This window comes from Phacochoerus africanus, chromosome 6 (genome assembly GCF_016906955.1).
Source record: "Phacochoerus africanus isolate WHEZ1 chromosome 6, ROS_Pafr_v1, whole genome shotgun sequence".
Taxonomy (NCBI): Eukaryota; Metazoa; Chordata; class Mammalia; order Artiodactyla; family Suidae; genus Phacochoerus; species Phacochoerus africanus.
The window spans coordinates 130,563,140-130,584,699 of record NC_062549.1 but is presented as its reverse complement, the minus strand read 5'-3'; the positions used below and the strand labels follow the sequence as shown (position 1 = coordinate 130,584,699).

Genomic DNA, 21,560 nt, shown 5'->3' with positions numbered 1-21,560 from the left:
AGTCTGGGAGCCTGATTCCTCCAGCTCCATTTTTCTTTTTCAGGATGTCTTTGGCTATTCTGGGTCTTTTGTGCTTCCAAACAAACAATCTTTAAAACATTTTGTTCGAGTTCTGTGAAAAATGGCTTTGGTAATTTGATAGGGATTGTATTGAGTCTGTATATTGCCTTAGGGAGTGTAGTCATTTTGATAATATTAACTCTTCCAATGCACAAGCATGGTATCTCTTTCCATCTATTTGTGTCATCTTTGATTTCTTTCATCAGTGTCTTACAGTTTTCAGAGTACAGGTCTTTTGTCTCTTTAGGTAGGTTTACTCCTAGGTATTTTTTTCTTTTGGATGTGATGGTAAATTCACATTTCTCTAATTTCTCTTTCTGCTCTTTCATTGTTAGTGTATAGAAATGCTATTGATTTCTGTGTATTAATTTTGTATCCTGCGACTTTGCCAAATTCATGGATGAGCTCTAACAGTTTTCTGATAGAGTCTTTAATTCTCTAGGTATGGTATCATGTCATCTGCAAATAGTGATAGTTTTACTTCTTCATTTCCAATTTGGATTCCTTTTATTTCTTTTACTTCTCTGATTGCCATGGCTAGGACTTCTAAGAGTATGTTGAAGAGTAGTGGCGAGAGTGGACATCCTTGTCTTGTTCCTGATCTCAGCGGGAATTCTTTCAGCTTTTCACCATTGAGAATGATGTCATCTCTGGGTTTGTCATATATGGCCTTTATCATGTTGTGGTAGGTCCCCTCTTTGCCCACTTTCTGAAGGGTTTTTTTATCAGAAATGGGTGTTGGATTTTGTCAAAGTGTTTTTCTGCGTCTGTTGAGAGGATCATATGGTTTTTATTCTTCAGTTTGGTAATGTGAGGTATCACACTGATGGATTTGTGGATATTGAAGAACCCTTGCATCCCTGGGATACATCCCACTTGATCATGATGTATGATCCTTTTAATGTATTGTTGGATATGGTGTGCTAGTATTTTGTTGAGGATTTTTGCATCGTTGTTCATCAGCGAAATTGGCCTGTAGTTTTCGTTTTTGTGGTATCTTTGTCTGGATTTGGCATCAGGGTGATTGTGGCCTCATAGAATGAGTTTGGGAGTACCCCTTCCTCTGCAATTTTCTGAAATAGTTTCAGAAGGAGAGGTGTTAGCTCTTCTCTAAATATTTGATAGAATTTGCCTGTGAAGCCATCTGGTCCTGGACTTCTGTTGGTTGGAAGTTTTTTAATCACAGTTTCAATTTCAGTTCTTGTGATAGGTCCATTCACCTTTTCTATTTCATCTTGGTTTAGTCTTGGAAGATTGTACTTTTCTAAGAATTTGTCCATTTCTTCTGGGTTTTCCGTTTTATTGGCGTATAGTTGCATATAGTAGTCTCTTATGATCCTTTGTATTTCTGTGATGTCCATTGTTACTTCTCCTTTTTAATTTCTAATTTTATTGATTTGCATCCTCTCTTTTTTTTTCTTAGTAAGTCTGGCTAAGGGTTTATCAATTTTGTTGATCTTTTCAAAGAACCAGCTTTTTGTTTCATTGATCTTTTCTATGGTTTTGTTTCTATTTCATTGATTTCTGCTCTGATTTTTTTATTTTTTTGTTTATTTTATTTATTTATTTATTTATTTATTTATTTGCCTTTTCTAGGGCCGCTCCTGCAGCATATGGAGGTTCCCAGGCTAGGGGTTGAATCGGAGCTGTAGCTGCCGGCTTACGCCAGAGCCACAGCAACACGGGATCCGAGCCGTGTCTGCAACCTACACCACAGCTCACAGCAATTCTGGATCCCTCGACCCACTGAGCAAGGGTAGGGACTGAACCCTCAACCTCATGGTTCCTAGTCGGATTCGTTAACTACTGCGCCACAACAGGAACTTCAATGCCAGATTCTTAACCCACCGAGCAAGGCCAGGGATGGAACCCGCAACCTCATGGTTTCTATTTGGATTCGTTAACCACTGCACCCCGACAGGAACTCCTTCTGCTCTGATCTTTATGATTTCTTTCTTTCTAATAACTTTTGGTCTTGTCTGTTCTTCTCTCTCTAGGTGCTTTAGATGTAAAGTTAGCTTGTTTATTTGAGCTTTTTCTTGTTTCCTAAGGTGGGCTTGTATTGCAATAAACTTTCCTCTTAGAATGGCTTTTGCTGCATCCCAAAGGTTTTGGAGTGTCATATCTTCGCTGTCATTTGCTTCTAGGTATTTTTTTGATTTCCTCTTTGATTTCTTCAGTGATCCATTGGTTGTTTAGCATGTTGTTTAGACTCCACGTGTTAGTGTATTTTGCAGATTTTTTCTTGTTGATTTCTAGTCGTATAGCATTGTGGTGGGAAAAGATGCTTGATATGATTTCAATTTTCTTAAATTTACCAAGATTTGTAGCCTAGGATGTGATCAATCTTAGAGATTGTTCCATGTGCACTTGAGAAGAATGTGTATTCTGTTGCTTTTGCATGGAATGTCCTATAAATATCTATTAAGTCCATCTGGTTTAATGCATCATTCAGGGCCTATGTTTCCTTATTGATTTTCTGTCTGGTTGATCTGTCCATTGCTGTAAGTGGGATGTTAAAGTCCCCCACTATTATTGTGTTATTGTTTATTGTCCTTTTAAGGTTGTTAACAGTTGCCTTATATATTGTGGTGAATCTGTGTTGGGTGCATAGATATTTTAAATTGTTATATCTTCTTCTTGGATTGATCCTTTGATCATTTTGTAATGACCTTCTTTGTCCCTTAAAATATTCATTTTAAAGTCTATTTTGTCTGATATGAATATTGCTACTCCAGCTTTCTTTTGGTCCCCATTTGCATGAAATATTTTCTTTCATCCTCTCACTTTCAATTTGTATGTGTCCCTAGAAGTGAAGTGGGTCTCTTGAAGACAGCATATATATGGGTCTTGATTTTGTATCCATTCAGCCATTCTTTGTCTTTTGGTTGGGGCGTTTAGTCCATTAACATTTAAGGTAATTATTGATATGAATGTTCTTATTGCCATTTTATTAATTGCTTTGGATGAGTTTTCGTTGCTCTTTTTTCTTTCCTTCTTCTCTTGTTCTCTCCCCTTCTTGTTTGATGACTAGTATTGTATTTGAGTTCATTTTTCTTTGTTTGTGTATCAATTGTAGATTTTTGGTTTGCAGTTATTCTGAAGTTTTGATATGAGAGTCTATATGTATATGAGATAGTATTAAGTTGTTGTTCTCTTAATTGCAGGTTCATCTCCAGTGTCCTGCATTTGTACCCACCTCTTCTCATGATTTCTGATTTTGGTGCTATAATTGTGCGTGGATGATTTCATATCTTTACTGTATATATACTTTTACTGGTGAGCCTTGTCATGTGTGGAATTTTTGTTTTCTGTTGCTGTCTTTTCTTTTCTGCCTAGAGAAGTTCCTTTAGTATTTGTTGTAAGGCTGGTTTAGTGTTGCTGAATTCTCTTAGCTTTTGCTTATCTGTGAAGGTTTTGATTTCTCCTTCCAGTCTAAATGATAGTCTTGCTGGGTAAAGTAATCTTGGTTGGAGGTTTTTTTCCTTTCATCACATTAAGGATATGATGCCACTCCTTTTTGGACTGCAGAGTTTCTGCTGAAAAATCTGCCGATAGCCTTATCGGGGTTCCCTTGTATGTTATTTGTTTCTTTTCCCTAGCTGCTTTCAAGATTTCCTCTGTCTTTAATTTTGGTCAGTTTGATTAATATGTGTCTTGGTGTATTCCTCCTTGGATTTATTTTATATGGTAGTCGTTGTGCTTGCTGGATTTGAGTGAGTGGTTCCTTTCCCATGTTAGGGAAGTTTTTGGCTGTTATCTCTTGGAATATTTTTTCTGTCCCCTTCTCTCTCTCTTCTCCTTCTGGCACCCCTATAATATGGATGTTGGTGCATTTAACATTGTCCCAGAGTTCTCTGAGACTCTCTTCATTTGTTTTCAATCTTTTTCCTCTGCTGTTCTGCATTCATAATTTGTACTAATCTGTCTTCCACCTTCCATGTTGGTTCTTCTACCTCCTGTATTCTGCAGTTAGCTGCTTGTAGTGAATTTTTTATTTCAGTTACTGTATTTTGCCTCTCTTCTTAAGTTTTATATCTTGTATCTCTTTTCTCAGTGTTTCCTGTAAGTATCCATCTTTGCCTCCAGTTTATTTCCAGTGTCTTGCATCATCTTCAGCATCAACAGTCTAAAGTCTTTTTCTTGGAGGCTGAGAATCTCCTCATTGCTTAGCTGATTTTCTGGGGTTTTTCTTTTTTCCCTCATCTGAGTTATAGTCCTCTGTCTTTTCATTTTTATACGTTTTTGGCATGGTGACCTTTTTGCAGATAATAGAGTTGTAGCCTCTCTTACTTCTGGTGTCTGCCCTCCTTGTGGCTGAAGCCGGTAGTGGGGTTTGCTGTAGGCTTCCTGATGGGAGGGGCTGATGCCTGCCCCCTGGTAGGTGGGGCTGATTCTAATCCCTCTGGTGGGTGGGGCTTAGTCTCTGGATGGGATTAGAGGCAGCTGTGTGCCTGAGTGGTCTTTAGGTAGCCTGTTTACTGAGGGGTGGGGCTGTGATCCCACCTGGGTTGTTGTTTGGCCTGGGGCTTCTCAGCAGCTGGCTGACGGGTGGGGCCAGATTTTCCCAAAATGGCCCCCTCCAGAGAAAGGCAACTGCTGAATATTCCCCAGAGCTTCGCCTTCAATGTCCTTCTCTCACGACAAGCCACATTCACCCCTGTTTTCTCAGGATGTCCTCCAGGAACTGCAGTCATGTTTGACCCAGATTCCTATGGAGACCTCGCTGTGCCCTGGGACCCAGTGCACGTGAAAGTCTGTGTGTGCCTTTTAAGAATGGGGTCTCCGTTTCCCCCAGTCCCGTGGAGCTCCTGCGCATAAGCCCCACTGGCCTTCAATGCCAGCTGCTCCAGGGGCTCTTTCTCCCAGTGCCTGATCCCCACATGTGAGAGTTTGATGTGGGGCTTATAACTCTCACTCCTGTAGGTGAGTCTCTGTGAACCAGTTAGTTTCCAGTCTGTAGGGCTTCCCACCTGGGAGGTATGGGGTTGTTTATATCACAAAATCACCCCTGTTACCTCTTGATGTGGCCTTCTTTGTCTTTTGGAGTAGGATATCTTTTTTAAGGTTTCTGGTCCATTTGGGTGAAGAATGCTCAGCCTTTAGTTGTGAATTTTGCTGTTTTAGGAGAGAATTTGAGCTCCAGTCTTTCTATACCTTCGTCTTAATCCCCATGTATCTTTGAATTATGGTTTTCTCTGGATAGATTTGCAGGAGTGGGATTGCTGGATCGTAGGGTCCTTTGATTCACAGAAATTTTAAATTTTGCTGTAGTGCAATTTAGTGTTTTCTTGTGTTAACTGTGCTTTTGGGGTCATCTCCAAAAAAATCATTGCCAAATCCAATGTCATGAAGCCTTTCCCCTAAGTTTTCTTTTAAGGGTTTTATCGTTTTAGCTTGTACATTTAGGACTTTGAGCCATTTTTTGTTATTTTTAAGAATTTTGATATTACTACAAATGTGGGTTATGGTAATAGTTTTCATTATTTTGAGTTAATTTTGTATATCATGTAAAATAAGAGTCTAACTGCCTTATTTTGCATGTGGATATGCAGTTTTTCCAGCACAATTTTTTGAAAAAACTATCCATTTTTCCATTGACTGGTCTTGGCTCCCTTTTTGGAAGCCAGTTGACTGTATATGAGAGAGTTTATTTATATGTCGTGACCTCATTTTATGTAAGTAGGAAATAGGCCTTACAGTCCTTTTATAGGTACATAATAGATGCTTTCTAATAACATAAATATCCCTAGTACAGAAGATCTATGCCAGACAGGCTGTCACACATAATAAAAAGATGTGGTCAAAAAATAAATAAATACCACCAAAAAAGATTTTAAATAATTTTTTATTATAGATAGGTAAGTGTGGTTTGCTGTGGCTACTGGTATGTTTATAATAGACGTACAAGCTGTTCTATGTACCATAAGGTATAATATTTTTCTGTTAGCACTTAAGTAACATTTCTCTGACAGCTGTGAAGTCAGAAGTTACTGGGCCTATTTTAAATGGCAAAAGGTTGTTTTTGTTCCCCTGAGGGTGGCTTTAAAGACTGGTAAATTATTTTAGGTCCCAGCACATTAAAATTAAGAACAGTAAAAGCAAATGTATAATTACAAAACATGTAATTTATATGAAGCAGAAATGTAATGTTTTTATAATTTAAAACAGCAGCAATTTCAAAAGATTTGCTGAATTAGAACTTTACCAAAATATATATATACAGAGTATCATTCCAGATGATCTTGGGTTTTTAAAAATAGTATATCACAACCCCTAAACTAACCCAAACCTACTACTGGATGTAGCTGGCCTATATAATATTTTTTACAGCAATTTAAAAAACAAAAACCCCTCCCAATTCTCTTGTGCTTAAGCACAGCTTACACTGTGCTGACTTTGGTCCTATATCCACAGAGAGAATTTTAAAGTAGAACAAGGATTTCACATAAATAATGTTTTACTTGTTATTAAGTATTTGACCAGAAAAAGAGTACTAACAGCCAAAATATGTCTTGATGTAACCAGTACATACAGTCTTAAAGACTGACAAAGACGAAAAAGGAAGAAAAGAGTCTATGTAAGCCATAAGCACCTTGCTTTAGAAAGAGCACCAAGCAACGCAAAAAGCAGTACGTAAGAGGTAGTGTACCACCGGCCGAGATGGATGTGCCCCTGGGGACCGGAATACAGCTTCGTCTTGGGAAGGTCATACACGATTTAGACTGTGCTTTGCAGTTTTTAGACAGAAGCATTGCACATTCGGGAGCATTAGCCAGTATTGCTCCACTGTGCTTTGCATCTCCAGCTGTCTAATGGGTACTTTGCTCTCAGACAGTCAGAAAATTCAGAATACCCTGAAGAATTCCATGTTTATAAGTTTTCAGCTCTAGGGAAGTCTCTAAGAAAGCTCAGATCAATATAACTTTTAAAAGAATTAAATACTTTATCAGTTATAGTCCTTTAAAAAAATGCCTTTTCTCCTTAGGAGGAATTCTTTTCTTCCTGAGATTCTTTAAGATTTAGCCAATGCTTTATCCTGTGCCTTTCATAATATCCAATGGTTTCTGTCTGTCTCTATTTTTCTCTCTGCAGCAATTACCTGGCCAACAGAATGAATTCTGAACTAATTCGGAGACTTCAGAGAAAGCATACAGAACTGCTTTCAATGTGGTACTTCTGTTTGGCTTTGAGATGAGGAAGATTTTGTATTTCAGTTACTGGAAGTTGGTTAGGGTCCTGGGTGTGAAAAAGGAATTTTGCCTTACGCCAGCTGCCGTCTTGAATCTGTAAAATAAGAAGGAAATGCTTTAGTCTGGAACTGTTTCATTAGCAGCAATATCCTCAAGGACAATGCAGATTTAAGAAATAAAAATAATGAATAGAAAGTGCATAGAACGATGCTGGCACAGAGTAAATGCTCAGTAAATGGTAACGACTACTGAACACTTACTCCTTCCTCTGAATGGCATCGTGTGTTCTGATTTTTCGCTTGAGGCTTTCTGCTCCTGTTGTCTGTGGCTCATTGGACCAGATACGAATTAAAAAGCTGACCTAGTCCTGAGATGGGTAATACCCATCTGTTTTGTGTTCCCTTCTTTGAGACTCGTGCCAGGATGGGCATTTTTCTTGTATGAAAAGGAATTACTTCAACCTCTGTATGCTTTAGTCGGGAAACAAGCAGAATCCCTTCAGTAGCAGTAAGTTATAGTGAATCATCTTTTAGGGTTCTTTTTTCCCATGCTGTGGTTACTGTTTATGTAGTTTCTTTCATTCTTCTCTTCCTTTCCTTCTAGGCCTTTCTGTTTCTCTTTATTATTGTATGCTCTTTTGTTTCTGGTAAATTGTTATGGAACAAAAACTATCCTGTGATTAAGATTCAATAAGACAAAATGGAGAAACACAGTTGACTAGTTTTGTGAAACTTTTTTACAGGAATTTATCCTTTTACTCATTCACAGAGTTGTGATATACATTTGAAAATTTGAAGGGACCTTAGAGATTATATGAGTTATAAATTCCATTTTAAGTTACAGCTGTCGAATCTCACGGAAGATAAATTACTGAAGTCATTTTTGGTGCATTGAATGGAGTTCTCTGTCTACGACCCTACTGGGTTAACTCACTGTCTTCCAAACAGTATCTGTTGAACACTAAGTATATTTGCCACAATTGAGTATGATGTAATTCTCCATTTTCTTACAGTGCTTGGGAAATATAAAGATGAATAAGTTAGTTCTGAATTCCGAATTCTAGCCGCTTATACACCTGGTCTGGGAGAGGGGAAACGTAACCAGCCGTGCCCCAGACTGCGCACGAGAAGCACAGCATGAGTAGCGGAGAGGTGGGTGCAGGCTCCTCGCTTCCAGCTGCAGAACCAGGAGGGCGCCGTGAGTTCAGCGTTCAGGATTTAAGTTGGGGCTTAAAGTGTGCCTGCAGTTTCCACTTGGTTAGAGAGGTAGAGAAGGCATTTCAGAGAAAGGGAATGACGTGAGTAGAAAAAACAAAACAAAACAATTGGAAAAGTAAAAAGTAGCTGTGAAAGTAAAGCCAAGCATGAGGTGTAAGGGCACAGATTTTGCCCCGAAGCAAATTTTGATTAAAAACCCAGGTGCCACCACTCTCAAATATAAAACGGGAGTAATAAAAACCTACCTCGCGGCATGGTGAGGGTTAAATGAGAATTCAGTTCTAAGTCCCTGCAGCCCCGCAGGGCCTGGGCCTCGGACCTGTGCGCCCCTGGGGTTGGTTTCTTGCTCTTCTGCTGATGAGCTGCCTGACCTTAAACAAGTGACTGAACCTCCCAGCCTTCCCTTTCTTGCCTGCACAGTGATACTAACGGCAACTTTTTGGCAAAGCTGTTAGGATGATGCCTGCAATACATGGTCGCTGTCATGTGCTACGTCTCCAGTAGTCAGTAGCAGGGATTGTTGATATTACCGTTATTTGACCACCGTTCATGGTACATTGTCCGTGAAGGCTCAGGCTACGAAGGTGCCTTAGGGCCTGACTCTTCTCACTGCTGAATGAAGAGCTGAGTTTAGATGATGTCTCAGAAAGAGGAGTGAGTCGCTGCGAGTTTCTGGGCAGAATTGCGAGGGTTAAACTAATTTGTTGGTCACACTGACCTCTTCACGTACAGAGAGCAAGCCGTTAGCTTCTGACTGCTGATGGTTTAACATGGGCAAGCACCGTTTATCTGAAACTGAAACGCTCTGGGGAAGTAGAGCACCCTAGAGACGGTGAGAGATGTTCGTCCTTGGCTTCGTGGGACGCAGGCCCAGGAGACCAAGCCACTCGAAGAAATCGGTGTGTACGTACAGTGGACAACAGCTCTCGGCAGCCTCTTCTGTTGGATAATAAATGTGTTAGGTCTCATCTGTGTTGCGTTTACTCGCCTCTGCCGTTGCAGTGTGACAACAGCTCTAGATGATAAGTAAACAAACGGGCATGTTCCAGTGATTTTATTTACGAGTGGGGCTGGATTTGGTCTGCGGGTTATAGTTCGCCAGCACGTACTCTACAACACAGTATTTTAAAATTACAGACTCTTGGAGTTCCCGTCGTGGCGCAGCAGAAGCAAATCCGACTAGGAACCATGAGGTTGCAGGTTCCCGACCCTGGCCTCGCTGAGTGGGTTAAGGATCCCACATCGCCTTGAGCTGTGGTGTAGGTCGTAGACGCGGCTGGGATCTGGCATTGCTGTGGTGTAGGCCGGCAGCTCCAGCTCCAGTTAGACTCCTAGCCTGGGAACCGCCACATGCTGTAAGTGCGGCCCTAAAAACCAAAAAAAAAAAAAAGAGAGAGAGAGAGACTCTTTATAATTCTCATTCATTTTAATAGAAACAAATGGCTATAATTCAAATATTGGTTTGTAGGGCCAGTCTGCCATCATGTCCATTTGGTATCAGGTATAGCTGGTACAGAGCTGACAAAATGAAACAAAGCTGACTTGCCTCTATAACCTGTCTTCCATGAAGTAATGAGATGCAGAATCACAGTGGTGAAAATATATTTAAAAATTATTTATGGAGTTCCTGTTGCGGCTCAGCGGAAACGAATCGGACCAGTATCCTTGAGGACACAGGTTTGATCCCTGGCTTAGTTATACTGAATAATTCTGAAAGTGCCATCCCCTTACCTTGCAGTCATCTGAAAGCACTTTGGGTTCAAGTAGAGAGTTTTCTTCAAAAATCTGGCCATTCCATCCCTTGAAACCAAGAGTCAGTGCTGAGCTCGTCTGAGCACTTGGCCACGCAGGAGTGTTTAGACAATGAATGGTGATGACGTGGGTGGCTTCTGAGCTCAGTAAATGAAGGAAGTTCATCTGGACTTTTCCAACTCCAAACTCCAACTAATGTCATAGAAACAATATGCAAGTTATTAGATACGGCAGTTGAAAAGCTGATAGTTTGGTGAAACTTGAGCAAAGTCCTCTAAGGGCAGCCTCAAGAAAGTTGCTTTTTTGACATTGAAATGCCAGTCAGTTGTGTGCTGGTAACTGCTTAACCACTGGCTCCTGCAGGGGTGGGCAGGCAGAATCCCTGGCATTGACAGCCTTTTCTTTATTCCATGGTTGTTAATCTTCCCGCTGCTGGCTGATTTTAGGCTATCAAGTGGTGTTGCTGAACATGCAGTTTGCGAGAGGCGTTAACAGTAGGCGCCCTGAGCAGCGCGAGCTGGCCTCAGCGCACTACTGGGCGGCTGGAAATGAGCGCAGAAGGGGACTTTGCATAATGTTAAGATGCATTAGTAATTTGTTGATTACTTGAATTTTTTTTTCAAATTTCTAGAGATAGGTTACAAGTTTTAATAATACCTTGGTTGGATAATTTTAACTGTGTGAGCCTTTAAAGCCAAGGACAGACTCTTTTTTTTTTTTTTTTTGTCTTTTTGCTATTTCTTTGGGCCGCTCTTGGGGCATATGGAGGTTCCCAGGCTAGGGGTCGAATCGGAGCTATAGCCACTGGCCTACGCCAGAGCCACAGCAATGCAGGATCCGAGCCGCGTCTGTGACCTACACTGCAGCTCACGGCCACGCCGGATTGTTAACCCACTGAGCAAGGGCAGGGACCGAACCCGCAACCTCATGGTTCCTAGTCGGATTCGTTAACCACTGCGCCATGACGGGAACTCCAAGGACAGACTCTTACTCTTTGCGCTGCCAGCCCCTCATGCACGGCGAGTCATCAGCAAATGTCCATGGAGGGAGGGATGCTTGAACAGGTGTTAACTGCTCGAGCGAAGCATCGAGGGCAGGAGTGGAGCAAGCAGGCATTGGCTGCATTTGCTAGGCTTGGACAAGGAGGTAGAGTTTTCTATAGCTTTAGCTGCCATCATTCTAGCATTCTTCAGGCAGGGGCGGGCACGACATAAGTGAATAGAGCTGGTCCTATTGAGGAATTCATATTAATCTCCACGCACACAACTAGAAGAGCAGCAGTTTATGAGCACCAGAGGAGGGAAAAAGATGAAACGACCCCAAAAGTCAAGCCCGAGGGAAAGGGAAGAAGAGCAGAGGAAGGACGCAGGGTCCAGACATGGCAGTGTCGCCCGAGGCTCACTCGTGGACGGTCGGTGCCCTCATTCTGCGGGCGGGAACCACAGACCTGCAAACCACGCAGCGCGCCTGGGCCCGAGTCGCCTTTTTGGCTAAGGTGGATGCGTTAGGGACATGACAGGGCTGTTACGAGGACTGAAGGTGCCAGGCGGCGTTTAGCGACACAGTGCCTGGCTCAGCGTAGGCGCTCTGGCGGCTCACAGCCCCCCGCCCCCGTGAGTGTCCTTCAGGTCGGGTTTACAGACGGACGGAGAGGCGGAGGACTGACTCCTGCTGGGAAGGAGCTGGATGCCGCCTCTTCGCCGCCCTGTCGTCTTCGAAGATCATCCAAGGAAGTCCTAGGCTCTGCCTGTGCTGTGGGGCGCAGCGGTGGCTCAGATCTGATCCCTGGCGGGGGCACTCCATATACTGCAAGGTGGCCGAAAATGAAAAGCATAAAAAATAAAAAGGAATTCCTAGGATACAGCCAGAGGAGCGAGGACGGTCACGTAGCTACGTTGGAAGTAGGCCCAGCGCGCTGCTCTTGAGCGGGGGTGGATCCCCGGGAGGGAGGAGCCCGGCGGCCTCTGCTCAGGCCTGACCGGGGTGAGCCTGCGCCGTGCGCCGCCCAAACACCTGCTCGGGGGAGGGCCGTCTGGTGAGGAGCAGCTGGAGACGACTCGCAGCCCGCACATTTGAGCTGCTGCCTTTTCTGATGGGCAGAACACACAGTAGGTATGCGGATTCCTTCTTTGTCAGTGAGAAATAAATGGTAATGTCAGGGTGGTTTAACCAGCCAAAGAAGGAGAGGCTCTTTTCGTTTCTTGAATGTATGTTATAGGTGGAAGTCAGCTTTAATTAAGGGTTAGAAGCACTTGGTGTAATTAATACCCAGTGTTACGTCAAACTAACTTTCCTTCCTTCTGAACATTTGGTTTATAGAAGTATATGTGTAAGAAGTGTTAAGTACTATTCAGTAGAGGCAAGAGGAGGTTATTTTTGTGCCCAATTACCAAAAATAGCAAAGCTACTGAGAGGCGAATTCCTCTTTTGGTGGTGGTGTCATTTTCAGTAAAACTTTAGGTAACATTATGGAATACAAACATTGCAGCTATTTGAGGATTTTCCAACAAATGCATGTATATAAAAACATATGTTTTACATTTTTAAAAGGAATTTAAAAAGCATAGTCAGTAGAGTAAGCCAGGCTAAGCCAGTTATAAAAATACACAATCCAGATGTCAAGATTTGATTTAGTATTTTTAAAACACAAAAAAATGTCCCTCATAAATGGTACTGAATATCTTGCCTCCATTCATAAAATTCATAATTATTTAAAGTGACAGAATTTTTTAAATTACTTTTTATTTTATGGGCAAGTACCAGCATATACTCTAAATTCAGTACATACCTTTGTCACCGAAACCGGAGATAAACACGTCTGACCACCAGCACTGAAATTGCAGAAAACCTCAATGGCATCTGAAGGGCATCCAAGATTTGGATCAATCCAGTATTTTCCTATTTATTGTAAAATATAAAGATATTTAAATGCCATGCTAAAATATATTTGAACAGTCCTTACAAATTATGACACTTTCAATATATTTTTTTCACTCTTTCCTGTTAAAAAGAGATGATTATAAAATATTTACATTTAGTCAAAGAAAGTGGTAAGCATTATGTAAAATCAGTACTGAAAATACTGTATTTTTCACATACCTATCAATTTAAAGGCATTTCATAATTTTAATAAAATAGAACATCTGACTATTGCCTCATTCTGTAGATAAGCTGAGCTCAGCAACTTCAAGTGAATTGTCTAAAGTTAATAATTAATAAAAAGCTGAAATTAATGTAGGATAGGTGTTTCTGGTCTATGTCATTACAAAGATTAAAGATGAGTATTACATATTTTAAAAAGAGAAACAACTTGAGGGTTCCATGGCGGCCCAGTAGTTGAGGAGTCAGCATTGTCACTGCTGAGGCTTGGGTTCGATTCCTGGCCTGGGAATTTCCACATGCTGCAGACATGGCCCATAAAAACCTAAACAAACAAACAAAAAAGAGAAACAACTTCTCTAGTCTCTCTGAGGAAAAATACATTTTTATGTGCAGTATTGATAATTAAAAATGACGTTTTTGTTTCCAGAAGAAAAATGTGCAGTTAAATGGTTGTCAGTTTGTGCTTTTTCTTTTCAGATCTGTAAGTGGGAAAACCTGACATCTCTACAGCCATGGTAAGTCTGCCAGCCTTCTCAACAACTGAGTGCCAAGGAGAGTCAAATGGGGTGTCAAGTTGGACTTGAGGGTGTATTCACACTGAGTGGTCCTCAGCTAGCATCTTAATTCCGGAACAACAGGCTCAGAATACTGAAAACGGTACCTTATTCCAGATGCAAAACTCAGGAATTTCTGAACGAGATGACCCGGCCTTCTTGCATTAAAAAGGCAAGACAGGCAAACAGTATTTGTTAAATGTCATTTTCTACAACAGGCAGGACTTCTTGTTTGCTCCATTCTCCCCCCACAGTAGAGATCCCTCCAGCTCGCCCTGGGCGTCCCCTGGCTTCCACAGCATCTTCGGCTGTCCCCCCTCCACTGTCTACCAGTCCTTCAAAATGACACCTTGTTGAATTGGTGCATCTAAGAGTAGGGTCTGTCCTCTCTTGCAGTGGTTTCCAAACATCAGTGGCATCAGAACCGCCTGTTAAGAGAGAGCAGGACCCCACCTCTAGAGCTGCTGAATGATGAAGTCTGGGACAGGAAGCTGCATCTAATTCTGGTCCAGGGACTGCGTTTGGAGAACCACTGATCTGCTGGGATACGGAAGAAAGGGGTGAAAGAGATCCTAATACCGCTTCCTCAGAACGTTGAACATTTCGTAGGTTGTACAAATTATGGCTGGATTTTTCTCTTTTACGCTGGGATCTGGTGGCTCGCAGTCTTATTTAATAGGGTAAACACATCTTTGCTCGTCATCTCCTCTCCGCCAAGAAGCAGTTTCCTAACAGCTGTGTAAGCTAATATTTATAAAGGATCCCAGCAGGCAAGCTCTCAGTGTTGTATGGGGTGGCGTGCTTTGAATTCAGGCATTATGTTGTACAATGGTGAACGGGTAGAGGCCTCAAATCATTTATTTCAGCATGTGCTGAGCTACAGATAAAGTACCATAATGCATCTTTTATAGGCCTGACTGTTCCAGCTCAAAACGGGCTCTCCCTGAGAGCACTGCTTCCCTTGGAGCCCTTTCAAGTTCTGCCACAATCTCTCCAGCACTGTGCCTCGGCGGGAGGGGCCTTTCTTTCTCCTCATAGGAAGAAGAGCTCCCAGTACTACCTCTGCCCACCTGTCTGTACTGGCACACATGTATTCTGTCATCTCTCATTGTGAACAAGCCATGTTCCCACATAAGGTTTATCTTGCCTGTTGCATCTTCTGTTTCACATCTTTCCCTCTTATTGTTCTTTTGAGTCTGTTTCTGTGGTCTGCTGTTTCTGCTGGTTCTCGTTCGTGGCGTTCTGTTAACTTGTATGCCTGGCTATCACTAGTTATGTGCTGGGCAGTACATCTGAAAAAGAATCGGTGGAAATAACTTGAACCCTAGGATGATCTTTTACAGATTTTGGGTTTTTAGGTATGAGGGAGTACTAGCAGCCTAAAACCATCCTAATTAGGGTCCAGGTTGGAAAGTCTGAGAGTCTCTGAGAATTCTCAGTGATGGAAGCTAGGCTGCACCTGTATGAGTGTCGTGTCTTCCAGTTTAGTTTTGCTCTGCGAGAGTGGAGCCCTTTGAAATTCTAGGTCCGCACCTCCGGTGGGCTTCAGATCGCAGCTTTGGCCCCTGCGTGTGAAGCGCTGCTCCGTGTCTGCACCCTGCCCAGGGCACAAGGAGCTCTCGGGCTTGTGTTCCTCTCCCGGCTCTCCTCTTCAAAGTCTTGGCTTGAGAGTTCCTCGCTACTTTCTCAGTGTTTGAGGATGTTAATTAGTTTTTAAAAAGCCGAGTTAGGCACACTGAATTACCTGCTTCTTTACTGGGAGTGGAAACTCCAGCTCCACCATTTTCTCTTAATACCTGACACGGTTTTAACTGTTACTCTTCCTCTAAGCTGCTTTTTCGAAGGCCATCAAAGAGCTTCATGTTACCGAGTCTAGTAGCCTTTCTGCATCTTCACCTAACTTGACATTGCCTCCTCAGGCAAGCTTTTTCTTCCCTCCACATTCATCTGGTTTTTCTTCCCTGTCTCCTTAATAGCTGCTTCTTAGTTTGCTTGGGTAGTTCCCTCTTAGCTCAATGATCTCCAAACACTGGCAAACTCTAAAGCATGGTTTTTCGAACTTTTTAAAAATTTTTTTTTTTAAATTTGTCTATTCTTTAGGTAGTCTTAATCTCAGGGCATTAGATACTATTTATATGCAAATTAAGTCATAAATTTTGCCCCCGGCCAGGACCTTTCTCCTAAATAGCCAACTACCTATCTCACGTTCTTACTTGAATTCCTGGCAGACAACAGACATTTCAAATTAAATATATCCTGATCATGTCTCTAAACTTGCTTCTCAATTTCCATTTTTTTTTTGTCTTTTTAGGGGCACACCCATAGCATACAGAAGTTCCCAGGCTAGGGGTTGTCTAGGAGGTGCAGCTGCCAGCCACAGCCACAGCCACAGCAACTCGGGATCTGAGCTGCATCTGCGACCTACACCACAGCTCATGGCCACTCAGGATCCTTCACCCACTGAGCGAGGCCCGGGATCGAACCCGTATCCTCAGGGATGCCAGTGAGGTTCATTACCACGGAGCCACAACAGGAACTCCTCAATCTCTATTGACAGCAATCCTGCTCTTCCAGTCCCTTAGTCAAAAATTTTGTCATCCTTTGTCATGGTATTTCTCTCACAACCCACATCCAAATTATCAACCACAACTGCTGGCTCCACCTTCAGACACATATAACACTTCGACCACTTCATGTCGCTTGCCTGATACTGACTCCAGCCCAACCCATCACCGTCTCTCACTGGCTGGTCTCCGCAGCTGCTTCTACCCTATTTGCCATACATCACCCAGGGGAACGTTTTCAGAATTTGCTATGTCAGGTTATTCCTTTGCTCAGAGACTTCCAGAGGGTTCCCATCTTATCCAGAGTAAAATCTGGAGTCTCCTGCGTAGTCTGTCAGAGCCCACATAGTCCAGGGCCTTATCTTTGTGACTTCACTTCCTCCCACTCCTCCCCTTATTCACTTTCTCCATTCACCTTGGCCTCCCGCTGCTCAGAGAGGATGCTAGACTAAGTCGTTCCCAGGCTCAGAGCCTTTGCATCTGCTCTCTCTCCTGGCTCTCTGCCCATTTCCTGGGGCCGGTTCCCATATCTCCTTCTGATATTCACCCCCACCGTACTTTCTGTCATAACGCCCCCTCCCTGCTGCACTTAGGCTCGCCTATTGAGCAGAGTATGTGGGGGCTACCTTGCAGTCCACGCCACAGCTGCTGCTCCCATGAGAAAGGCAGACCTTGAATTAGATGTCCGTGATCTCGCTTACAATGTCTTTGTTCCTTTCAGTTCTGCACAACTGGGTGTTTATGTGCTCAAGCATGGGAAAGAGTCAAACTTAGAATCACTATAGGCAGCTATAACTATAAATATTTATTTTTGTGATAATCTAGGCTGGGAAGTCTCTATAGAATTAAGCATTTTAGTAACATAAAATGAATATTTTCACTGTACTTCTGGAATGGAATATGTTTTTGGACAACTACTTATATGTATACATACATGTATGCTTGTGTATATAAAATTAAAATACAGATGATTATTCATCCTATAGAATTAAATTACTCAGTTTTTTTTTTAAATCAGCATATGTGTCATTATGTTAGGACTGGAGTTTTCAGCAAAAAATGATAACTATGAATATCGATTTGTATAGCTGGACAGATAGACCCCATAGAATATTAAAATTAAACGACATACCATAGCAGATAGAGCTTCCCTGACCTATCATCCGCTTACGAAGGTCCACTGCTTTAACTTCCCTGTGATGGTTCCACTCTGAATTTATTTTTGAACCTCTAATGGATTTGGGGTATCAGTGTGAGGACGAGAAAATTCCAAGAATGAGAAATCACCAGTTCTGAAATGAGGCACTTAAATTCCATTTTGTGTAAAAACTAATTTTAGGGAATGCGGCAGGGGGTTCTACCACCTCTTTCTTCATGTTGCCACCTTTCCTGACAGGTGCTCCTGTGGCTTAATCCAGAAATCAAGCTTCCTGTTTTAACCTTTGGCATGAAGAGGCCCCATTCCAAGCGCCAGGCGTAACTAAGCAAGTGGCAGTGTTAGGGCAGGGCTAGGAAAGGGGGGTAAGTCCGCAGTGGCAGTGGAGGACTTGGGCGAAGTGAGCCCTTGGAAAAGATACCCCGACATCAGAAGCGTGTCTTCCTCTAAGAATACATATTGAGTTCCGGATGATATTAAAATGCCTCTGTCAGGGTTTTACCAAACATGATTGACATTTGGAGTGAATACACTTCAAATGCCAAACACACTGAAATGATAAAATGAGATTAGACGTCAGCGTTTAAGGAAACCAAGACCTTACCATCTGATACTCTGTGTTCACAGTTGAGCAGATCTTTGCAGATTCGTGCTGGGTTATCTCGAGTGCCAAGAGGACTCTTGATGCTGCGCAGTAAATCGCTAAGGTATTTCAAGGTTTTGAATATCTCTGCACTGTGGTCAATTAAAGTCACGTCGGTGTTCTGGCAGCCCTGTCACATCATCGTGAGAATCATGTTAGCAAGAAGCATAGAGTATCCATCACCAGCATGTAACCCAAATGGTCAACAGGGATCAAGGCAAAGGAAAATGTATCCCTACTGCGTGCAGTGAGTTGGGGGTAGGATGTTTACAGAAGAGTTTCTGTTTAACTGCAGGCATACGCGTAGGCTTTGTTAATCCTGTTCCTAAATAAGAGGTTAAATCCACACTCAACAGTCTAGTTTTCAAGCTGGCATAAAACTTAACAATTACTGTGACTACTACATAGTTTAAAAAATTATGCAATGAATAATTTGACCCTAAATGAGAAAAATGAGTAATGATGATAGAGCCCCTTTTAAGAACTGGCTAACTTTCATTTAACTGTTTTCTTCTATAGTACCCAATTCTTATTTAAAAAAAAATTTTTTTAAAAACATTACCATTTTGTTTCAAATATTTTCCTTAAAAACATCTTATGCATATATTTCTGTTTATTAAAATTGCTTACTTTGTTCTTAAAAATGGTTTCATTACTTTCAATCTCTTTTAAATACAGGCTTTGAGATAAAGTCACATTGTGGCAAACTCTGAAGACGTTTTCTGTTTAGTTTGTAGACTGAGAGCCAGTGTAAATAAAGCCAGAAGCATTACCTCCATCCACAGGGCAGCATGTGAGCCAGTCGAGGCTTGAATAGCAGCACTGACAGCCATTTGTTTCTGTGTAAAACAAAACCACTTGTGATCAGCAATTTGATCACCACTGAGTGCTCTCAAGGAAAGGCTCTAAATTCCAGAGTGCTGCTGTTAAAGTACTAGACTTAGCCTCTGAAAGGGGTTTAAATGCTTATGGTTAGACAGATCTTGCAAATATTGCCTGGCTGTGCTACCTTCATCCAAATCTGGAAATGCCTCTAGTTAAAACAGGACCAAATTCAAGCGCTCTCAGATGAAAAACTGTTTGTCTCCGCTGCATGAAAACACAAAAAGTTACTCACATGGAAGAAGAATGAAATACGAGCCCCTCGGTTAATAAATTGTAAAGTGAAGAATAAATAACTGTAGTAATTTTTAACAGTTACATTCTTGGAAGGGAAAGAAAATAAAATATTACTGTCCTGAGGTAGTCACCACATTAGTTTAATCTGATACTTCTGCAGTCTTAAAAACAATTTATGAAGTTGGAAAATGTAGCATTTGTCCCAAAAGAAATAATACAGCATGAATCCAGTCTCCTCCTGCATTTAATAAAAGGTGTTTTGAGTGAGAGACCCAGCATAGCCATTAGTAAAAGTCTTTTTGTGTTTTATTTTTTAAAAAGCTTGGAAACCAAGAAGCATGCATGGGGAGAAAGTTCTGTGGAGCGGCATTTGTGTAAGCAAATCAGGCAGTCTGACCTCTTTCAGAATGGCTGTGCTGCTGAGGTCTGGGTGTCTTTTTCCTTGGAGGTTCATACAATATAAACTCTGTTCGATAGACCTCTCATAACTCAGGGTTGGTAATTTGAAAAAGTATTTAAAATGATGGGACAGTCAACATAATGTACTCATCCTCGCCTCAACATGTGGTTTTCATATTGGAAAGTACTTGACTCATTCTGCATATGTCTGCTGCCAAACACTTATTGAGGATACAGTGGTAAGCAAACAAAACAAAATAATCCTGCCATTGTAGAACTAAAATTTAGGGGTAGATAAAGGCATTAAACAAATAATCTTAAAAATACACATTTACAAATTGTGATGTGTGTTAGTACAGGAATCCATGAGAGAAATTATGGAGTCTTAGATCTGGAGGATATAAGAGATTTGGGAGGAATAGATCAGGGTAGGCTTCCCTGAGGAACTGACATTCAAGCTGGTATCTGATAAATAAATAAGAATTGTGAGAAGAAGGGGTGGGAGAGCTTTCTAGGCAGAGGTAACAACCCTGCACAAAGGCTGTGAGATCGAGAAGCATGGCCTATTCAAGAAGCAGAAAGCCTTAGCCTAAAAAGTCCTGTGCAGATTAGATAATTCTGACCATTATGCCTGTGTGAATTGACAGATTTTGGACATGGGGCACAAAAAATATTGGCAGTACACTTGGGCAACTGAATTAAGTACTGAACAATACCCACTTTTATATTTTTCATTTGTTTGTAATTATTGCTAATTTTTCTAACATCAAAGCCCTAAACAGTTCTCAGGCTCTTCTGACTCAGGAACCTTTTGTGCTTTTCAGTACAGAAGCAGCTGGTTCGGTTTGCGACTGAAACAACTCCCCAGGTGCTTTTATTTGAGGAAACTACTATACATCAGTATGAGCAGAAGTGCTTTATATGTTCTTCCATCTCATCACACAGAATATTAGAAAAATGTGTACTGAAAATTACAGACTTAGGAGACAACAGAAATGGAGTAATGACCTCCCAGAATTCTTTTCTGTAAAAGCAGTGAGAAGATTGGGGGGGTGGGGATGTCCGAACTTCAGAATTACAGAAATTAACAAAATGCTTGCAGCAATCTGGTGAGCATTTAAGAAAAACAGCTGAATTTCTATAAGGGCAGTAAGCTTTGTAAAGATTTAATTTGCCCTATTCCCATGCCTCTCTTCCAGCTCTGTGGTAGCCTTGACAACCAGCAGCCAGCAGCCTCCAATCGCACCGAAAACAAGAAGCCTGAAAACCACAGGAGGGAGCATAATAGGGCTGAAGTCGCTTCAAAGCCTCATTTCCAGTGAAATGTCATTATTTGACCTGTCTGGTGGTTTCCTTGAAGACATCATTTGAAGGTGTCTTTATTTTACCTCAGAGCTCACTCAATGCTAAAAGCCTTTTTCCAAGGAGCATTAAAAAATTTTTTTTAAAGATGGAGTTGTTTAACTTTGTGGCTGACTGAAACATAGAAAACAGTTGATGCAAACAATAGGCTAAGAAAAAGCTTACAAGGAAAAGCTAGGCAATGAGGTTTCCTCAGAGACTCAGAAAAGCCCTGACATATTCCTGGGAATCTAGAAGTCCCTGTGCACATGCTCAGGAAAAACCCAAGAAGGCTTCAAGCTCTCTCCTCTGGCTGACCTTCAATCTTTGAGAAAATAGGAAGACTCAGGTGTACCTGTCAGTTGCCTGGCTGAGCACTGAAGGGTGCTCAATATTCCCACAGAAACCTTTCACAAAAACTTGGAGACTTAGTGGTTCTGACATTTAAGGAAATCTCTTT

General features: G+C 41.7%; 1 protein-coding gene across 2 annotated transcripts in view; it reads right to left on the bottom strand.

The window, feature by feature from the left end:
- Nucleotides 1-5,890: 5,890 nt before the first annotated feature.
- The window catches only part of COL24A1 (collagen type XXIV alpha 1 chain), a 321,301-nt gene continuing 305,631 nt past the window's right edge, over nt 5,891-21,560 (bottom strand). The window contains exons 57-61 of one of the 2 annotated variants that reach the window (XM_047785408.1): nt 19,015-19,080; nt 18,203-18,371; nt 13,011-13,120; nt 10,202-10,414; nt 5,891-7,347 (exon numbers count right to left, since the gene is read on the bottom strand). In XM_047785408.1, the coding sequence (XP_047641364.1) occupies nt 7,201-7,347; nt 10,202-10,414; nt 13,011-13,120; nt 18,203-18,371; nt 19,015-19,080 (705 nt within the window). In that variant the 3' untranslated portion in view covers nt 5,891-7,200. The remainder of the gene's footprint in view (nt 7,348-10,201; nt 10,415-13,010; nt 13,121-18,202; nt 18,372-19,014; nt 19,081-21,560) is intronic. The other variant, XM_047785409.1, reaches the window with a different exon arrangement.